Raw genomic sequence first — 16,783 nt, 5'->3', positions numbered from 1 at the left:
TCCAACCAAGACATCTGGCCAGCGTAGAAGTCATCGAAACACTCTCTGTAGCTCCCTCCAGCGGTGGCCCTTTTCAACCAGCAGTGGGGTGAACAAGGAATTGCAGGGCTGCGCCTTTAACATTTAGCTACGGCACTGCGGGTGTATTAGCCATGCAAGACGGTGCCGTCCGCTTCACTCATAGTCGACGATAAATATCCCGTGATGTCATTCGAAGAGAAGTAGTGATTCAAGAGCCGAATGGCTCACTGGGCTATACCAAATAAATGGAACTGAAGGCCATTGTGTGCTAGCGCCATGGGGTGTCATAAAAAAAAATATTGATTTATTTTGCAAACACGTAGCAACAGCGCCCCCTACTGTGAAAACTTGGCAGGGCCTCCCAGAACAAGAGTTCAGAGACGGTATCGATATTATCTCCATATATATAAAAGGCAAAGTTGTGATTACGTGTGTCTGTTCAAAATGTTTAGCGTACTTCCCGACATGCAACAAACTTGAAATTTGCCATGTGGGTACTTTCCAGACTGTACACCATGCAAACATTATTAAAATATAGACTTTTGTATTTTTTTCTGTGGGGGGGGGGCGCAATAATGCATATATTTTGCACGGCAAGTGAGCGGTGACGTCACATACCTATCATGTCACCCGCATGCGGAAGCGTGACGTAGTGTGCCTGGTGACGTCACGCCGTGTATCCCACACAAATGCGCGGCTGGGGGGGGGAATAGGTAATAAACTTTTAATTAGCCATGTGGCTCGCTCCCATACTGTACACAATGTAAAACGTATAAAAATAGACTTTTGTATTTTGGGGGGGGGGGGGGTGACCATGAAGTGTGTGGCGAGAATCGATATCTGGTGAGCGTTTGTGATATCGATTAAACGGGAATAGGACGATTCTAAAGAAATCTACAACCTTCGATTACTTTGCGCGGTTTAAAGAATCGAATCTTGGCGCGCGAGCTTAACTTTTTTTTCCCACGGGCGTTGGGTTTTATTTTATTTTTTTATGAATCAGATAATGATAAAAGTTTTCTTTTCATTTGTATTTGTTATGTTTTTAGCGTTTTGACAAGTTTTAAAATATATATATCCCCCGGGCAACGCCGGGTACTTCCCGCTAGTATGTATATAATTTTAAACCCAGTTTTCTACTTTTATGGCCTCGTTCGAGTGAATTATTTTTCATTTTTAATGTCACAGTGTGTTTGATGAATGTCTTGAGTTATTATTTGTAATTGTGCACCAGGCTCTACCGCAGTATCCCCAAATGTTTAATTTGAAATCGATCACGGCCTTACCGGTTACGAATGATCTAACTGTTCATACGCCAATGCAATAACTTGTTAACCACGAAACAATTTTAAATGTAATTATCATCAAGCCGCACGGTGTAAGTGACCGAAGTGATATGAAGAAGGGCCATTACCACCCAGATCACCATCGCATACCGATCAACCTTTTTATCGATCAATGCAGACCTATGAGACCTTACTGGTCACCACGTGCCCCTATAAATCTCTACGTTCATCCTAAAAAATCCCATCACAAGGGAGAAACACAAATAGACAATCACCACTACTACGAAAGCTTTAAATCGAAACACATTTATACGTACGCGATCTAACCCAAGGACGAAAAAAAAACCTTTATTAAGGATAATTTTAGTGGCGAAAGCCGAGGTGGTTGACGTTTTACTTATACTTCAGTTTTAAAAAAAAAGATTCGATCCATGAAAAAATCTGAATAGGTTTTACCCTTTCTTATTCTTTCATACTTTGTTATATTTTCAACATTTCTGATTTTTTTCTTATATTTTCATACTTTCGATACTGGCCAAAAAGAAGTCCCACAAATCGACCAAAAGGAATCGATCCGCGCCGACTGGAAACGCATTCAGTAGCGGAATCGAATCGACGAGCGGGCCTAAGATGTCGGGTCCCCCCGCGCCGCTGTAACCGCTTCAGGTTCCCCGCTGCCTCCTCCACCACCACCACCAGCAACACACCCCCCCTCGTCCCGCCACAGCAACAACCACCCCCGTCCCAACGCCGCCGCCTCCTCGGCAGCGTGAGACCCTCCGGCCGTGTCGCTCTCCCTCACGCTGCTGCTGTCCTCCCCTATGCCCCTCATGGTGTCCGTGTACCGCAGGTGCGGCTCGGGTCGGGCCGCGGGGCCGTCGGGGCGAAGCGGCTCGTGCACAACGCGGCGGCGGCGGCGGCGGCGGGGAGACGGCACCAGGTAAACGCCGGTAGTTGTCGTTTGTATTTGACTTGGCGAATAGTCGAGAATCGCGGTGATTTCCCACCCCCGCCCGCTCAAGTTGAGCGAGCGTGGAATGCCCGGGCTGTCGACTCTACCATCGCCGTCAGTTTTTTATAAACACCCCCGCACCCCCCCACTCACCACCCCACCCATTCACCCCCCCACCCACTCACCACCCGCCCACTCACCACCCCACCCACTCACCCCCCACTCACCCCCCACTCACCCCCCACTCACCACCCGCCCACTCACCACCCCACCCACTCACCACCCCTCCACCCACTCACCACCCGCCCACTCACCACCCCACCCACTCACCACCCCCCCACCCACTCACCCCCCGCCCACTCACCACCCCACCCACTCACCACCCCCCCCACCCACTCACCCCCCACTCACCCCCCACTCACCACCCGCCCACTCACCACCCCACCCACTCACCACCCCACCCACTCACCCCCCACTCACCCCCCACTCACCACCCCGCCCACTCACCACCCCACCCACTCACCCCCCACTCACCCCCCACTCACCACCCGCCCACTCACCACCCCACCCACTCACCACCCCCCCACCCACTCACCCCCCGCCCACTCACCACCCCACCCACTCACCCCCCACTCACCCCCCACTCACCACCCGCCCACTCACCACCCCACCCACTCACCACCCCTCCACCCACTCACCACCCCATCCACCCACCCGCCCACTCACCACCCCACCCACTCACCCCCCACTCACCCCCCACTCACCACCCGCCCACTCACCACCCCACCCACTCACCACCCCTCCACCCACTCACCACCCCACCCACTCACCCACTCACCACCCCACCCACTCACCACCCCACCCACCCACTCACCACCCCACTCACCCACTCACCACCCCACTCACCCACTCACCACCCCACTCACCACCCCACTCACCCACTCACCACCCCACTCACCAACCCACCCACTCACCCACCCACTCACTCACCCACCCACTCACTCACCCACTCACCACCCCACCCCACTCCCCCACCCACCCCACCACTCCCACCCCACCACTCCCACAAAGTGGTAGTCGTTTTATCGACCCCCTCGAAGGGATAGTGGGCCGAGACCAACACCCCCCCCTCCTGACACGCTTCCAATTGTGAGCCGATCGATCTCGCGCTCATCCAGCGGTGGATCTGACAAGAGGGCCTCGTGTGTACGGCCAATGGACTGTACCGTGTATTTCACGCGTCTCCTCTCTAGCCACTGGTATCCGCAACATTCACGACGATGTTAAGGTATATATGTACGTATATACAGGGTGTGACATGAGTCTGGAATCGTAGGGAAAGTAAAAATTTAAAAGGCAATACCGCTTTCATTCAAATTCAACAGCGACCATTTTCCACGAGTCGAATTATCAGGACTCGTTCTTCCTTACTACTCAGACATCTTGGGCCTGCAGAAACAAAAACGTATATGAGTTCGTTATTGTTACCTATGATGCCAGACTTATTACCTATACTGCCAGACTTATAGGCCGCCCTATATATTTGAATACAATTGCGATAGTTGGTCACATAGGGGACTGCATCGTTAAACCCCATGTAGGAAGTGAGAATGTGGAGGTTAGTAGAGGTTTTATTTTGTCTACAGAGACATGTTCTTTGATCCAGGACGAGTTAAGAAGTCGGCATATTATGTCGATATGCTTGAGGCAGGGGTAGTCTGTTTTACTGCATGGGTTAGGGCAGAGGACTGGACTTGAACAAAAGTGACTGAGGAATATTGAGATTTGAATATAGCTGCACGTGGATGATCCTAGGAATTAAATTTCAGACTTGCGTAGGCCATGTGGAGTTGGGACAGAACGTGATGGGAAAGCGGTGTTGGATGTGATTGGTAAGAGTAGGAGTAGGTTGATTACTTGTGCAAGACAGAGAAGTGCAAGTCACCTAGACAGGCACTGGAATGACACCCAGAGGTTGGTGACCAATGAGAAGACCTAAAAGTCCAGATGGTGGCGATACTACATAAAGCGAACAGATGCTTGGAGGTCACTGTCAACTTCTAGCCGTGTGGAAATTCCACGTTGACCTCTTCACTTTGACATTAAACACACAAAACACGAGCGTAATCGCTGACCCAGTAGGACCATTACACGCTAACCAATGTCAGCAGTCTGTAAACGTCGCAAAGTAACCAGTTAGAATACGAACCAATTATCAGCACTGTAAACACTCCATGCTCAAGCAAGCATTGGGTGGTATTCGCCCTCGTTGGCAACCCGAGGACGGTGATGGAACTTACACTTTCCTATGCCAAGATAATGTTTATCCCATTGGACAATAACTTGATTTCCCACGAAGTGCTACTTAAGTTTATCGACCCTCGATATATCAGAGATTTGAACGGTTCACCTTTCTATTGTGAGTGAATCTTTCTAATCGCACTGCCACCCTGGCAGATGAGTTGTAATGCTCATGTGCAAATGCTAAATAATGCAAACAGTGTAGATGCTAAAATGTGTCCACACTGGTTACGCATTAACCTAATCAGACTCTCGTGGACAAGTGTAAAATATGGCACGCTGTCTAATTTATATAAATGTTTTATTTAAATGATTAATTTGAATGATTATGATTGCGTGCATGCAGAGATTTGTACCTGGACTTACGAAGACTTGAAGGAAATGGAGCAACAGGAGATGGACGACGTGTGCGGAGAAGATGAGATCAACTTGCACGGAGAGCACGTGCATGAACAAAATGGAAGTGAAGGGGGGGGTGTCCAGTGTGAGAAGTTGACTTTACAAGAAGACCCACCGCAGTGTGGAACGTGGCAGGAGGAGGAGGAAGAAGACCACACGGCGATGCGGCGAGGGGAGAGTGCGGAGACACAGGAGGGGGATGGAGGAGAGGAGACCCACACGTTGGCGGAGAGTGGAATATGGGGGGACACTGGTGACGACCACACGGAGATGCAGCGAGGGGAGAAGGTGGATACGCAGGAGAGGGACGCAGGAGAGGAGACCTTCGCCGTGGCGGAGAGTGGGACACGGGACACCGATGACGAGTTTGAGGAAGATGGCGTTAGAGCAGAGGAGCTCTCAGACCTTCCGGAGGACGCAGAGATCCTGCGGAGAGAGCTGATTCTGTGCCGTAAGCGGCTGCAGAAAGCCGAGCAGCTTCACGGCACAGTTCAGCGCTACAATGATGATCTGCGTGCTCAGGTGCCAAATCATTCTTCGAAGTCATGTGTTCAATCTTATAAAGTATGCTGTCGGCTACTTAGATGGCCTTTTTGTACATCTATTCTGCGCCTCTTATCTCGTAACATCCACCCCCATATCTCATTCAACTACATTCTTCTCTTTCACCTTTTGTCTCCTTATACTTGTTCTGTCCTGCACTGGAATCTACATAGCCCTTCTAATTGCATCTTCTTTGCCTCTTCTCTAGCCTCCCTTTCCTTTTAGAAAATATTAGCAACCTCTGCTAAGGCTATGACTTCGTCATTCCACCTCCTTTGTATGTATAACATCTTTCGCACCATACGTAGCCCACCGTGCTAATCGGAGGTACTTGTTTATTCCCAGCATCTGTCTCCGCATTCTCACCTTTATTCTTTCAAGCACACTTCCTCAGTGCCCACATCTCTGCACCATGTAATAGCACTGCTCCTTTCACTATTCCACATGCTTGATTATTACACACAAAAATAACTTGGTCGCCAGTTGTAATGAAAGTGACTGAAAATCGCTTGCCTTGACACGTGCATATTCATAAGCTGAATTGAATAAGAGCATCTTTATATTCTTGGTTCTTTCGGTAAAGTCCCGTAGAAGGGAAATAATAAAATAATATTAATATAAAACAATAAAAATTCTCACGACGTTTCGACTGCAACACAAGCAATCATCATCAGGTGTGAAATCCACAGCAGTCGAAACGTCGTGAGAATTTTTATTGTTTTATATTAATATTATTTTATTATTTCCCTTCTACGTGACTTTACCGAAAGAACCAAGAATATGAATCCCTGCAGTCACGAAGGCTTTAAATAAAAATTTAAGAGCATCTTTGGCAATAATTTGTTTATATTTCACATAGTGCTGGTGGCATGTTTGTGTTTTGACAGGTGGAGGTGCTTAGCAAGCAGGTGCACGAATTGAAGAAGTGTCGGAGGCAGAAGACGAATGCGGAAACCCAAACTGATGACACTGCCGACACTGCCCAGCTTGGTAAATAGACACTTTGGATTGTTATTATTGTTTTTTCTTAGCGCAATGACGCATCGCATGCTTTGACAAGATCGACGTTTTTAATTGTCGTACCGCAGGCTACGAGTATGGGCTTTCGGAGTATCAATCAGTAGAGGTGGCGGAGTCTGAGCAGCAGCCGCAGCAGCCTCTGGAAAATTCAACATCACGGATTCAAAATCCGACCGTGGAAGCCGCAGCTGCAGAGGCGGAGGCGGAGGGGGTGTCGCTGGCGGACAGCCTACGAGCAGCGGCCGAGGACGCCATGCAGCAGTCGGGCATGGTGTACGACGAGGGAACGGGACTGTACTACGACTACACCACAGGGTTCTACTACGACGCTGTAAGCCCACCGTTCCTGCATTGTCCGCCCATGTAATTTTAAGTGGAATTATTCTTCCCCTGCCTGTGGCTGTAAAATGGGATTTACAACTCTTTAAGTCGGTCAATTGCTGTCCTCTATTGCAAGGAAGGGTAATTGTACCAAACATTTTACATAACAATTTTCTCTTGCAATGCAGTGCTAATTATATTTGGTTAAAGTAAGTTATTTGTGCTTGTAGACCAAAAATATTTATGTGTTGCAGTTTGTGGTTAATCAACCCTTAGACTGATACGGTGTGAGCTGGTCCTCATCCAGCAGCAGAGTGACAAGAGGGCTGTAGATATTTTGTGGCAGTTTTTAACTAATTTAACCAGAAGACTGAACACCATTTATTGTTGGTTGACTGTTGGGCCTTCCACACGTATGTTTCGCACCATTGCTTAAACTATCGAATCTGTTCCTCCAGATATAAATGTTTGTGTTTTGTATTTTTACAGACCACACAAATGTATTATGACCCCAACAACGGGCATTACTATTACTTTGACAGCGAGAAGGGTACATATGAATACTACACGTCGGTTGACCTCCAGCCAGCAGAGGGCACCACCAAAACCAAGAAGAAAAAAACTAAGAAAAAGGATTTGGAGGTGAGAACTTTACATTGGCTGACTGCTCATTGCTGTTGGTTCTGTATTTTGAGTGTGGACTTGAATATAATAACAAATATGGTGGGGATATAATGTGAGGTGTGTGTTACTGAACGAGTCTAATTGTACGCTATTAATAGCATGGAAGGTATTGCAAACCAAACAGCAGCTTTTGTGAAGAAAAGTCATGTGCTTGTAGTACTATAAATATACATGATAAACGTGATATTTTATAACAAATTCTTCAGAGTATTGATTTCTACATCTGTAATTTTTGTTTTGATTAGGCAGAGCTCTATAAGGTGACAGGCTCATTGAAAAATCTGAACCTATCTGGATACTCTGGCCATTTTGATGGTAAACAATATTTTTCATTTTCTTTACACATACTACAGTACCATTTTTATTTGCTTAAACTGCAATCCATATATTTTTCATTTTCAGTAAATTTTGAAAATGCACTGTTGCCTACTTTATTGAGGGCGATATTGGCACGTAAAATAAAGATTGATTGATTTACATCTTATTGAATTGCATAGTGTGGCAAGATAGGGCAGTTGAGGCTATTATTTTAGCACCAAAGTTTCCGCTCTAGCTGCTGTTTGGTTACATGCAAACCTCCTTTCTAATTGGCCACGCGCTTCATTCGGAATATACTGCAGTAAACTATTATTGCAATGAATGTCACTACTCATTTGTATTGACAGATTCCTTCAATTGATTAACCTCGCAAATTGAATTTTAACACAGCGATCATTCTTGAAAGCAAAACATAGTGATTGTCGATATTTTCTGTTTTGGCTTTCAAGAAAGAAGAAAAAGCTCGCCGTAGTCCAAAGCGGCGCAGCAGGGAGCGGAAACGTGGCCGGGAGGCAGAGCGGGAGAGGTCTAAAAAGCGGCTAAAAACATCGGGGCGGCACCACAGAAAGGCCGCCGTCGACTGTATCACGGACGATGAAGATGAGGAAAGGGAAAGGAGGGAAAAGAGGAGGAGGCGCAGGCGGAGGAGTAGTTCCACAGAGCGCGGTAGCGAGACGGAGGAGGGGGAGATATCGGACTCTGAAGACTCCGCGTCGACCAGTAGCCACAGCTCCTCCGATAGCAGCACCCAAAGTAACGTCTGCGATGACTCGGAAGGTGATTACATGTTCAAGATGATAAATATTGCAAGTGTCAATCGGGGCGTGAACGAACATGTAAATAATGGCACTATTATCACCATACTTAGGTTGTCACAGATACATTTCGATTTAAAGCTTTCATGACTGCAGGGATTCATCTTCTTGGTTCTTTCGGTAAAGTCACGTAGAATGGAAATAATAAAATAATAAAATAAAACATTAAATAATTCTCACGACGTTTCGGCCACAACGCAAGCAGCCGTCCTCAGGTGAAGACCAGGTCTGTGAGAATTATTTTATTATGTTTTATTTTATTGTCACAGATACTTACATGTAAAGCCATTTTGTCAGTTCAATGGTTGATGAGGACCTCCCCACGATCCACAAGGTGTGTTGTTTGACTGTACTTCACCAGTGTGGGTCAGTGCCTGATTTCTGATGGCAAGGATAATAAATGTAGGAGCGTAGAATCACAGTACAACACTGAATGTGTCTGTACTTCCTCTGCTGCCCACGACTTAAGTCGACCGTCCAAGAACCATCCCGGCTCAATCCTACTTACGAGATCTGACGAGATTGGCTACATTACGGGTGATTTAGTCACGTGTTGTTTACTTAGATTTCACAGATATGTGTTCCTGTTTAAAAAAAAGTAAAACTGCCAGACTAGTACTGGTGTTGTTTTGCTGGTTAATTGGTATTTAAATTAACCGCTTTTGATGTTTCTCTTGCGCTAAAGTAGAGCAGCAGTGGCCACCCTGCATCAGGGTGATGGTGGTTCGCTCTCCAGTTCTCAATCTGGGCACTCTCTTCATCATCACATCGGACACCATCGCCACTATCGGCAGGTATGATCCCTGCCACATCAGTGACTGAAACTCGGACATTTGAGAAATCCCCCCTTTTATAGGTGTTGTTTTCCCGAAGACACAGACAGATGTCCTGATTTGACAGATACATCTATTTTGAATTTCAGGGCAAAGGACATGGACCACACCATCAGCATTCCAGAAATGGGTGTCAGCAAGGTATGAAGCTAATGGAGCACATTGTTTATAGAAGATAAGCAATTATCCTTCAGTGTTTGCAATATCATTGTATATCTTTTTTTCCCTTCGGTAGTTTCATGCAGAAGTGCACTTTGACCCTGAGAGGCAGAAGTATGTCCTCATGGACCAGGGCAGCCAGAACGGGACTATCATCAATGGAAACAGAATCCTGCAGGTACTGCACACACAGCAAAACAAATTTCATTATTTAAGACATTGTTCAATCACAATCTTAAATATGTCAGAGCTGGCAAGTTGCAAACAAGCCGATTATTTCTGGTGACGTAAGTATGTTGAACTTCTTCAGCACCGTATGTAGCCAATCGTGCTAATCGGAGGTGATATGGGATGGTAACAGTGACACAAATGATAGTGGGTTCAGTTATATTCATATGAAAGGTGAGTAGGATTGTAAAGCTCTCTTATTGAATTTTTTTACATTTTTCCCCAGTATTATTCTGATTGCGCTATCGGCGTCATGTCACGGGACAAATAAACTATTTCGAACTCTCGCAGAACATTGCAAGCCTTTGTGTAAGAGAAGATCCAACAGAAACAGATATCACAAAGCTACCTCTGAGAGCCTTTCAAGTGACCTGGTCCATGCCTTGGAGGCCAGCAATGTGTCACCCGTTCTACTACGCGAGAGAAGTTTGCCACATTACGTGCGGAGTCAGATTTAATCTAACGTGATGTATATTTGTGTGCAGTCAATTTTTACCATGATTAGATCATCGACTTGCTACACCTTCAGCTCCCGGTTTGATCATAGGTGGCAGCCTGCATTTGAACCCAGGATCTCTGGGTGGAAGCTCAGCTCTTTGTCCTGTGTGTCACCCAGCCCACCTCGTAAAGATTCCTTATGCAAGTCTCTTACGGGTGAAGTTGATGTGCATTGTGTTGGTGAGTTAATTTAGGGGGAGGGGGGCAGATTAACAGCAGGTGGTGATTAATTTAAGAGGCCCAGCAAGTTCCTGAGTAGGTCCTGGTATGGTACCTATTGTGTAGAGCAGCATATAAAACGGGCTACGAACAGCGCTAGAGAGGGGGAGGAGGAAGGGAGACATGGGCTTATGTGTCGGTGGATCCGAAGTTGGGTCCGGTGCAGCACTGGGATTAGGTTATGCAAGTCGAACACACAGACTAACGATCAACCTATCCGAACTTTCCTCTCTTCAGCCAAAAGAGCACAGCGACCCCCACCCCCTGGACCATGGTGATGAGGTGAAGTTTGGGGAGACTGTGCTCTCCTTCCACATCCACCCTGCCTCCGAGACATGCGATGGCTGCGAGCCGGGGCAAGTAATCGCGCACCTGCGTCTGAACCAGAAGCAAGCTCCACAGACTGGTAAGCTAGCATGCACAGCAAACGCACATCTGCTGGTTAGCTAATAGCCTTACCAGTGTTACATTCATCATAATTTGTATTTTAGTCACATTCTTTGTGGATCTCGTTCGTCATCATTCCCTTAGTCGAATCAGCTCAACCAGTAAACAAAAAAAGTAGCCCTACTCTTCGTTATGAAATGTTGGTGTGAGGGTAGGCAATTTCCCCACTCTCTGAATATGAGCAATATGAGCTAATCAATTAACTCACTAATTATTTGTTGTATATATAGCCAATTACCATTTTGTTTGCCTTCCTCGGTGCATAGCAGTCTCTAATAGCATCAATCATCTTAGTCCGTTTTCTTCGTTCAGACTAGTTAATTTAGTCTTGTCATAGTGCTGCTTAGATCATAGGCAAGTTTGATAAATTTCACTCACTGAATCATTTCACACAAAACACCCATTTCACAAATATTTTCTTTACCGATTTCATTCAAATGATTAACATATCTTGCTCTTGTTAACCTTTAGCTTCCAGTGTTGTCTGGGGGGGAGGGGGTTCCCTGAAATGTTGGTTTGTTTATATTTTGCTATTGCCTGGAAATTGGCTGTATAAAAATGCAATCGTCAGAATTGAAGTTGTGTGTGCATCACTGTACCGACACAAGGTTTTTCGTTGCTGAGCAAGAAAGAGAAGGAGAGAATTCGCCTCAAGGAGTTGAAACAGATGAAAGCGAAATATGGCCTTCAGGTATTGGCAGCATTTCGCGACTCCTCAAATTACATTCTTGACATTTTCTTCCTGCAGTATTTGTCATCGTAGGACCAAACGACCATACACAACAACAAGCGCGTTTAAATGTGTAAATCTGCACTCGGAAGTGTAAAGTCACATCTGAATGTCACCTATCCACTCTGTGCATGGTGTCACAAATTTTCTAAAGATGTTCACAATTCGATCGTTTCACACACAGTAATGCGTTTTTAATATCACGTACATTCACTTCTGAAGCACAGCAAAGCAGTTCGCCATGTTTATAGCAGTTTGCGCATTATTTTTTTCCAGTAACCTGTATTTGCATGTTCTCTATAGGTTTTCACGAATCGGATATTTTCACATTTGTTGCTACGTTACACAGGCGTGAATCGCTTAACGAGCGAGATACGAAAGAAGTTCAACATCAAAACATTCTGTGAAGTACGAAGACTCGTGTAACGATCATCGTTTTCCCAATGATCTCATGTTAAAAGCTGAGCTGTTTCGGCCCCAAAATTTTCCAATCTTGTACGATTTTTTTTACGTGAGAAATACGAATTTATAATTTTAATATAAAGTAATACAACATCAAATGCAACACTTGCCACACAGTCGAAGAACCACTGTGATTGCAGGTGCCTGTCCTCGGCGTTCGCAAATAATTTACGCCGCCAGCCATCCAAATTGATAAATAAAAATGATTCTTGTAGAAAGACCACTGATTTAGTGAGACACGCCTGTACTGTATATCCATTTGAAACAAAGGACATGTTTATTAAATCCACCCCTGTCTCACCAGCACACATGTGTCCACTACAGTTAGATCGGCAGGTCTTGTGTAGTGGAGAAAACTGTGGCTACTCCTGATCTCTTTCAAGACGTCTGGCTGTGTGGAAGAATCGGCCAAATACACTCAAGAGGCGCTACCTACAGCTCACTCCATTGGATGCCCTTCTGCCAGCAGTGGCACGTGCAAGCGATTGCAGATCTGCACCTTTACCTAATTCTACATGTAAGTTGAGTTTTCCTTCGGTTAACCGTCTCTGGCCCGTACCTCCTGTGTGGGTGCGTTAGGGGGGTGCGCACGAGGACCAGGAGGTGCTCAACAACTCCAAGTACGCGAACCGTGCAGAGCAGCGCAGACGCACCGTGGGGAGCGAGCACCCCCACCACAAGGACGACGCGCCGGCCTCCTTGCACGAGTGTGTGAGCTGCACACACTTGGGGGGGTCTATGTCCTGAGCACCACCTTGTGTGGAAAGCATTATATGCTGTCCAATTTCGATTTAAAGCTTTCGTGACTGCAGGGATTCATCTTCTTGGTTCTTTCGGTAAAGTGTCTCATTCTTCACCTGAAGACGGCTGCTTGCGTTGTAGCCGAAACGTCGTGAGAATTATTTTATTTTATTATGTTCTATTTTTATTATTTTATTACTTCCCTTCTACGTGACTTTACCGAAAGAACCAAGAAGATATATGCTGTCCGTTAGCCCCTAAGCAGCGTTCACAATAAAATTACCAGTCTGAAAGTGTGTATCTTTGTTGGTTACGCTTTAACAACATCGTTATTTAAAAGCACATGCGACATTACAAAATTTTCTTTAGCTTAATGTACTGCCCTTTGTCATTCCCCTGCTAGATAAAAGCTGTGTCGGTTCTGGGAATTGTTTGACCATATTTGACCCCGATGGTCAGTGCAGGTAGACAAAAGTGTGGTTGCCTGGATCAGTTTGGACTCGCCACTGATGGTAGCCATGGCTAGCGGTTGCTGGGGTCACAGTGCAGTTTATGAACCACTAATAAAATGCATAAAGGATACAATCTTAATTAAATGATGAAAGGGGCGCCACTGTGGCGAGATTTTAACTACCTCGCCTGGTATACAGGAGGTCGTGGATTCGGTCCCGACCCTGATGCCTGTATATTTGGAGTTTGCATGTTCTCCCTGTGGTTGCGTGAATTTTTATCCTGGTACTCCGGTTTTACCCTCACATTCAGAAACATCCCTTTTTAGAGCATTTGACTACTATACATTTTCACGTGATAAGCCACTTAGTTGAGCTATCATTTGTGACCAGGTCGCTTCTTAAAATGGAGATATATAACTCAGTGGGCCTTACCTGGTAAAATAAAAAATAAAAATTAGTTTTATAGCATGTAGCCCAGCCATGTTACTGCTTGACGGCCATTCTGTCCTACAGGGAGATCGACAGAGGGAACAAGGGGCGGAAGCTGCTTGAGAAGATGGGGTGGAAGCACGGAGAGGGCCTGGGAAGGGACAGTGCTGGCATTAAGGAACCGGTTGGTGCCACCACACACACACTTGTACAGGGTGTGGCAAAAAGCAGGAACCATACATCGATACAATACATTATAACACATTCCTGCGGAGGGAGCTGGTAGGAACGTTGGGTTGCTCGGTCAATGGCCAGGGTCAACGGCGGCGTGGTGTATTTCGCAAATATGGCCGACTGAGGGCGGGCACAAGCCGGCGTGAGTAGGTTAAACGTTGAGTTTTATAAGGGCACCACGGGGTGACCAGCCCCTCCCCACCCCTCCCACCCAGCCCCACCCTCCCCACCCAGCCCCTCCCCACTCTCCCCTCTCCACCCAGCCCGACCCCTCCCATTTTTGGATGCACGACGGACGAACACAATAATCCCCTGTGGGCTGGTGGAACCAGGTGGTTCCTACCAGTAACAGATGCTCCAACTGTGTATGATACATCTAAATCCGTTTCGCACAGGATGCTTGAACGTTCCTGAACATGTCCACATTGGTCTGAACACACTTGGCTTGTATTATGCAGTAAACAATATTTACAACGTGGTCCTGAAATTACGAGTTACTCAACTTTACCACAGCCTGTACTTGAGTTATCACACTGGCAGGCTGATGCAAAATGTTTTTTTAGCTTTGACGTAACTAAAATATCGTGCTTGTCGGCACAGTACAAAATTGTATTAAACTGCTTTATTTGTTAAATGCATATTAAGCGGAACAGTGCTGCATAAGTAAGCTTTTACTGTTGTGAAACTTTCATCATCATCATTAGCCTTGATCAGTCCCCTTGCTGGTTGAAGGCCTCAAGCCATTGTCATTGTTTGTGGTCCCACAATACAACAATCGTGATGAAATGGATGCTTAACTTCATAACGTATGACACAACTCTAGATTTGAAGCTTTCGTGACTGCAAGGATTAATATTCTTAGGTTTTTTCGGTAAAGTCACGTAGGTAAAAAATTAATTAATTAAAGTAAAATAAAAATAAAATAAAAATCACGACGTTTCGGAGGCAACACAAGCTTCCGTCTTCAGGTGGAACCGTCACAGCACGATTGCTGTGTCAAGTGCTGTGACGGTTCCACCTGAAGACGGAAGCTTGTGTTGCCTCCGAAACGTTGTGATTTTTATTTTATTTTACTTTTATTAATTTAAATTTTTTACCTACGTGACTTTATCGAAAAAACCTAAGAGTATGACACAACATTTAATTGCACGTTTTTTGTGTTCTATCGTTGACATTTGGGAAATGTGACCCCTTCGTACCCCCCCCCCCCCCCTTTGTTTTGCTGCAGATCAAGCCGCATGCGATGAACAAACAGGCAGGGCTGGGCTCGGCGCCTCAACTCCCAGCGGACTCTCCGCTCCTGGCGGCCGGAAACAGCCGCCGGGCCCAGAACTGGGAAAAGGCACGGGAGCGATTCGAATCGTTTGCGACGCAAAAGAGCAAAGCTGCTGCTCCTCCTCATCCTCCTAAGAAGGGCCAGTGGGTCTTAGGGAGTGGAAAGAAAACTTGATGATGTCGTCTATTGTGTATACATTAAGGAGCGGTGTATATTTGTAAACATGCAGATGAATGCAGGAAGTACATTTTGTATTCTGTACTGGGAAGTATTTAAAAAAAACGCTTGGATGTACTTTTTTTCTGAACCATTTGTGAGCATATTCTTGGTTCTTTCGGTAAAGTCACGTAGAAGGGAAATAATAAAATAATATTAGTATAAAACAATAAAAATTCTCACGACGCTTCACACCTGATAATGATTGCTTGTGTTGCAGTCGAAACGTGAGAATTTTTATTTTTTATATTAATATTTTATTATTTCCCTTCTACGTGACTTTACCGAAAGAACCAAGAATATGAATCCCTGCAGTCACGAAAGCTTTAAATCAAGATTCACTTGTGCAACTGGTTGCTCACAGTAGAGACAACCACTATTTGCAAGCTATTTTGAGTGATTTGGTTGTGCAACTGTTGGCTCATGTGTGAGCCCAACTAAAGGTAAAGGGGTGACAGAGAAACTTCGAGAGGAGCTCAATCAAGCTAGAAAATTCGGATTTGGAGCCAGGAATGTGTGTATCAAGCAAGCAAAGTGACCAAGGGTGATTATAGATTTGAGGTTTTCGTGACTGCAAGGATCCATACTCTTTGGATCTTTCGGTAAAGTCACGTAGATGAAAAATAAAAATAATTAAATTAAAATAACTAAATTAAATCACGACGTTTCGGAGGCAACACAAGCTTCCGTCATCAGGGGGAACAGCCACAGCAAAATTACTGAATTTACAGCAAAATTACTGAATTAACAGTAATTTTGCTGTAAATTCGTCAGATGCCAGATGAAAACTAATGGGAGAGAATAAAACGTACTTTTATGCAAATTCTCTCGAGTTCTGTTTAAAATGCATCTTTGTACGTGTATAGGTTGTGTTATATTGTTTTCATACATTTGAATGTAAAATATTTTTGAATGATTCATTTAGAAGTAGTCATCGAAAGTACCCGTATTGTAATCTGTATATGGCCATGAATTTTACACAAAAAATGTTCACATTTGGCATGGTACCAGCACATGTGTATAAATAAAAAAAATGCTTCAAACGTATTGTGTCGATGCTTTATTTGGCGCTATTTGATGTTTAGGTTTTGATATGGGAGTGTCGGTGTAGTGGTTCGCACCCTGTATTACAAACTTGATGTCTCGAGTTCGATTCCTTGTCAGGGTTCATACTCTTAGTTTTTTCGGTAAAGTCACGT

At 45.3% G+C, this 16,783-nt stretch overlaps 1 protein-coding gene across 5 annotated transcripts; it reads left to right on the top strand.

Moving 5' to 3' along the window:
- Positions 1-1,897: 1,897 nt before the first annotated feature.
- On the top strand, positions 1,898-16,627 carry AGGF1 (angiogenic factor with G-patch and FHA domains 1). 5 transcript variants are annotated; one of them, XM_078612519.1, is made up of 15 exons: positions 1,898-1,973; positions 2,158-2,247; positions 4,907-5,481; positions 6,390-6,492; positions 6,591-6,853; positions 7,333-7,485; positions 8,295-8,622; positions 9,346-9,454; positions 9,583-9,634; positions 9,729-9,830; positions 10,835-11,003; positions 11,653-11,735; positions 12,816-12,943; positions 13,943-14,042; positions 15,321-16,627. In XM_078612519.1, exons 3-15 carry the CDS (start codon positions 4,942-4,944, stop codon positions 15,540-15,542), a joined length of 2,352 nt encoding a protein of 783 aa, XP_078468645.1. In that variant the 5' UTR covers positions 1,898-1,973; positions 2,158-2,247; positions 4,907-4,941; the 3' UTR covers positions 15,543-16,627. The 5 variants fall into 5 exon arrangements, with proteins under 5 accessions (XP_078468645.1, XP_078468646.1, XP_078468644.1 ...); XM_078612520.1 differs by having other exon boundaries at positions 1,913-2,247; positions 9,349-9,454; XM_078612518.1 differs by having other exon boundaries at positions 1,913-2,247.
- Positions 16,628-16,783: the final 156 nt, after the last annotated feature.

Source organism: Lampetra planeri, chromosome 39 (assembly GCF_965212315.1).
Source record: "Lampetra planeri chromosome 39, kcLamPlan1.2.h2, whole genome shotgun sequence".
NCBI lineage: Eukaryota > Metazoa > Chordata > Hyperoartia > Petromyzontiformes > Petromyzontidae > Lampetra > Lampetra planeri.
The sequence above is the reverse complement of the archived record's forward strand: the minus strand, read 5'-3'. Positions and strand labels throughout refer to the sequence as shown.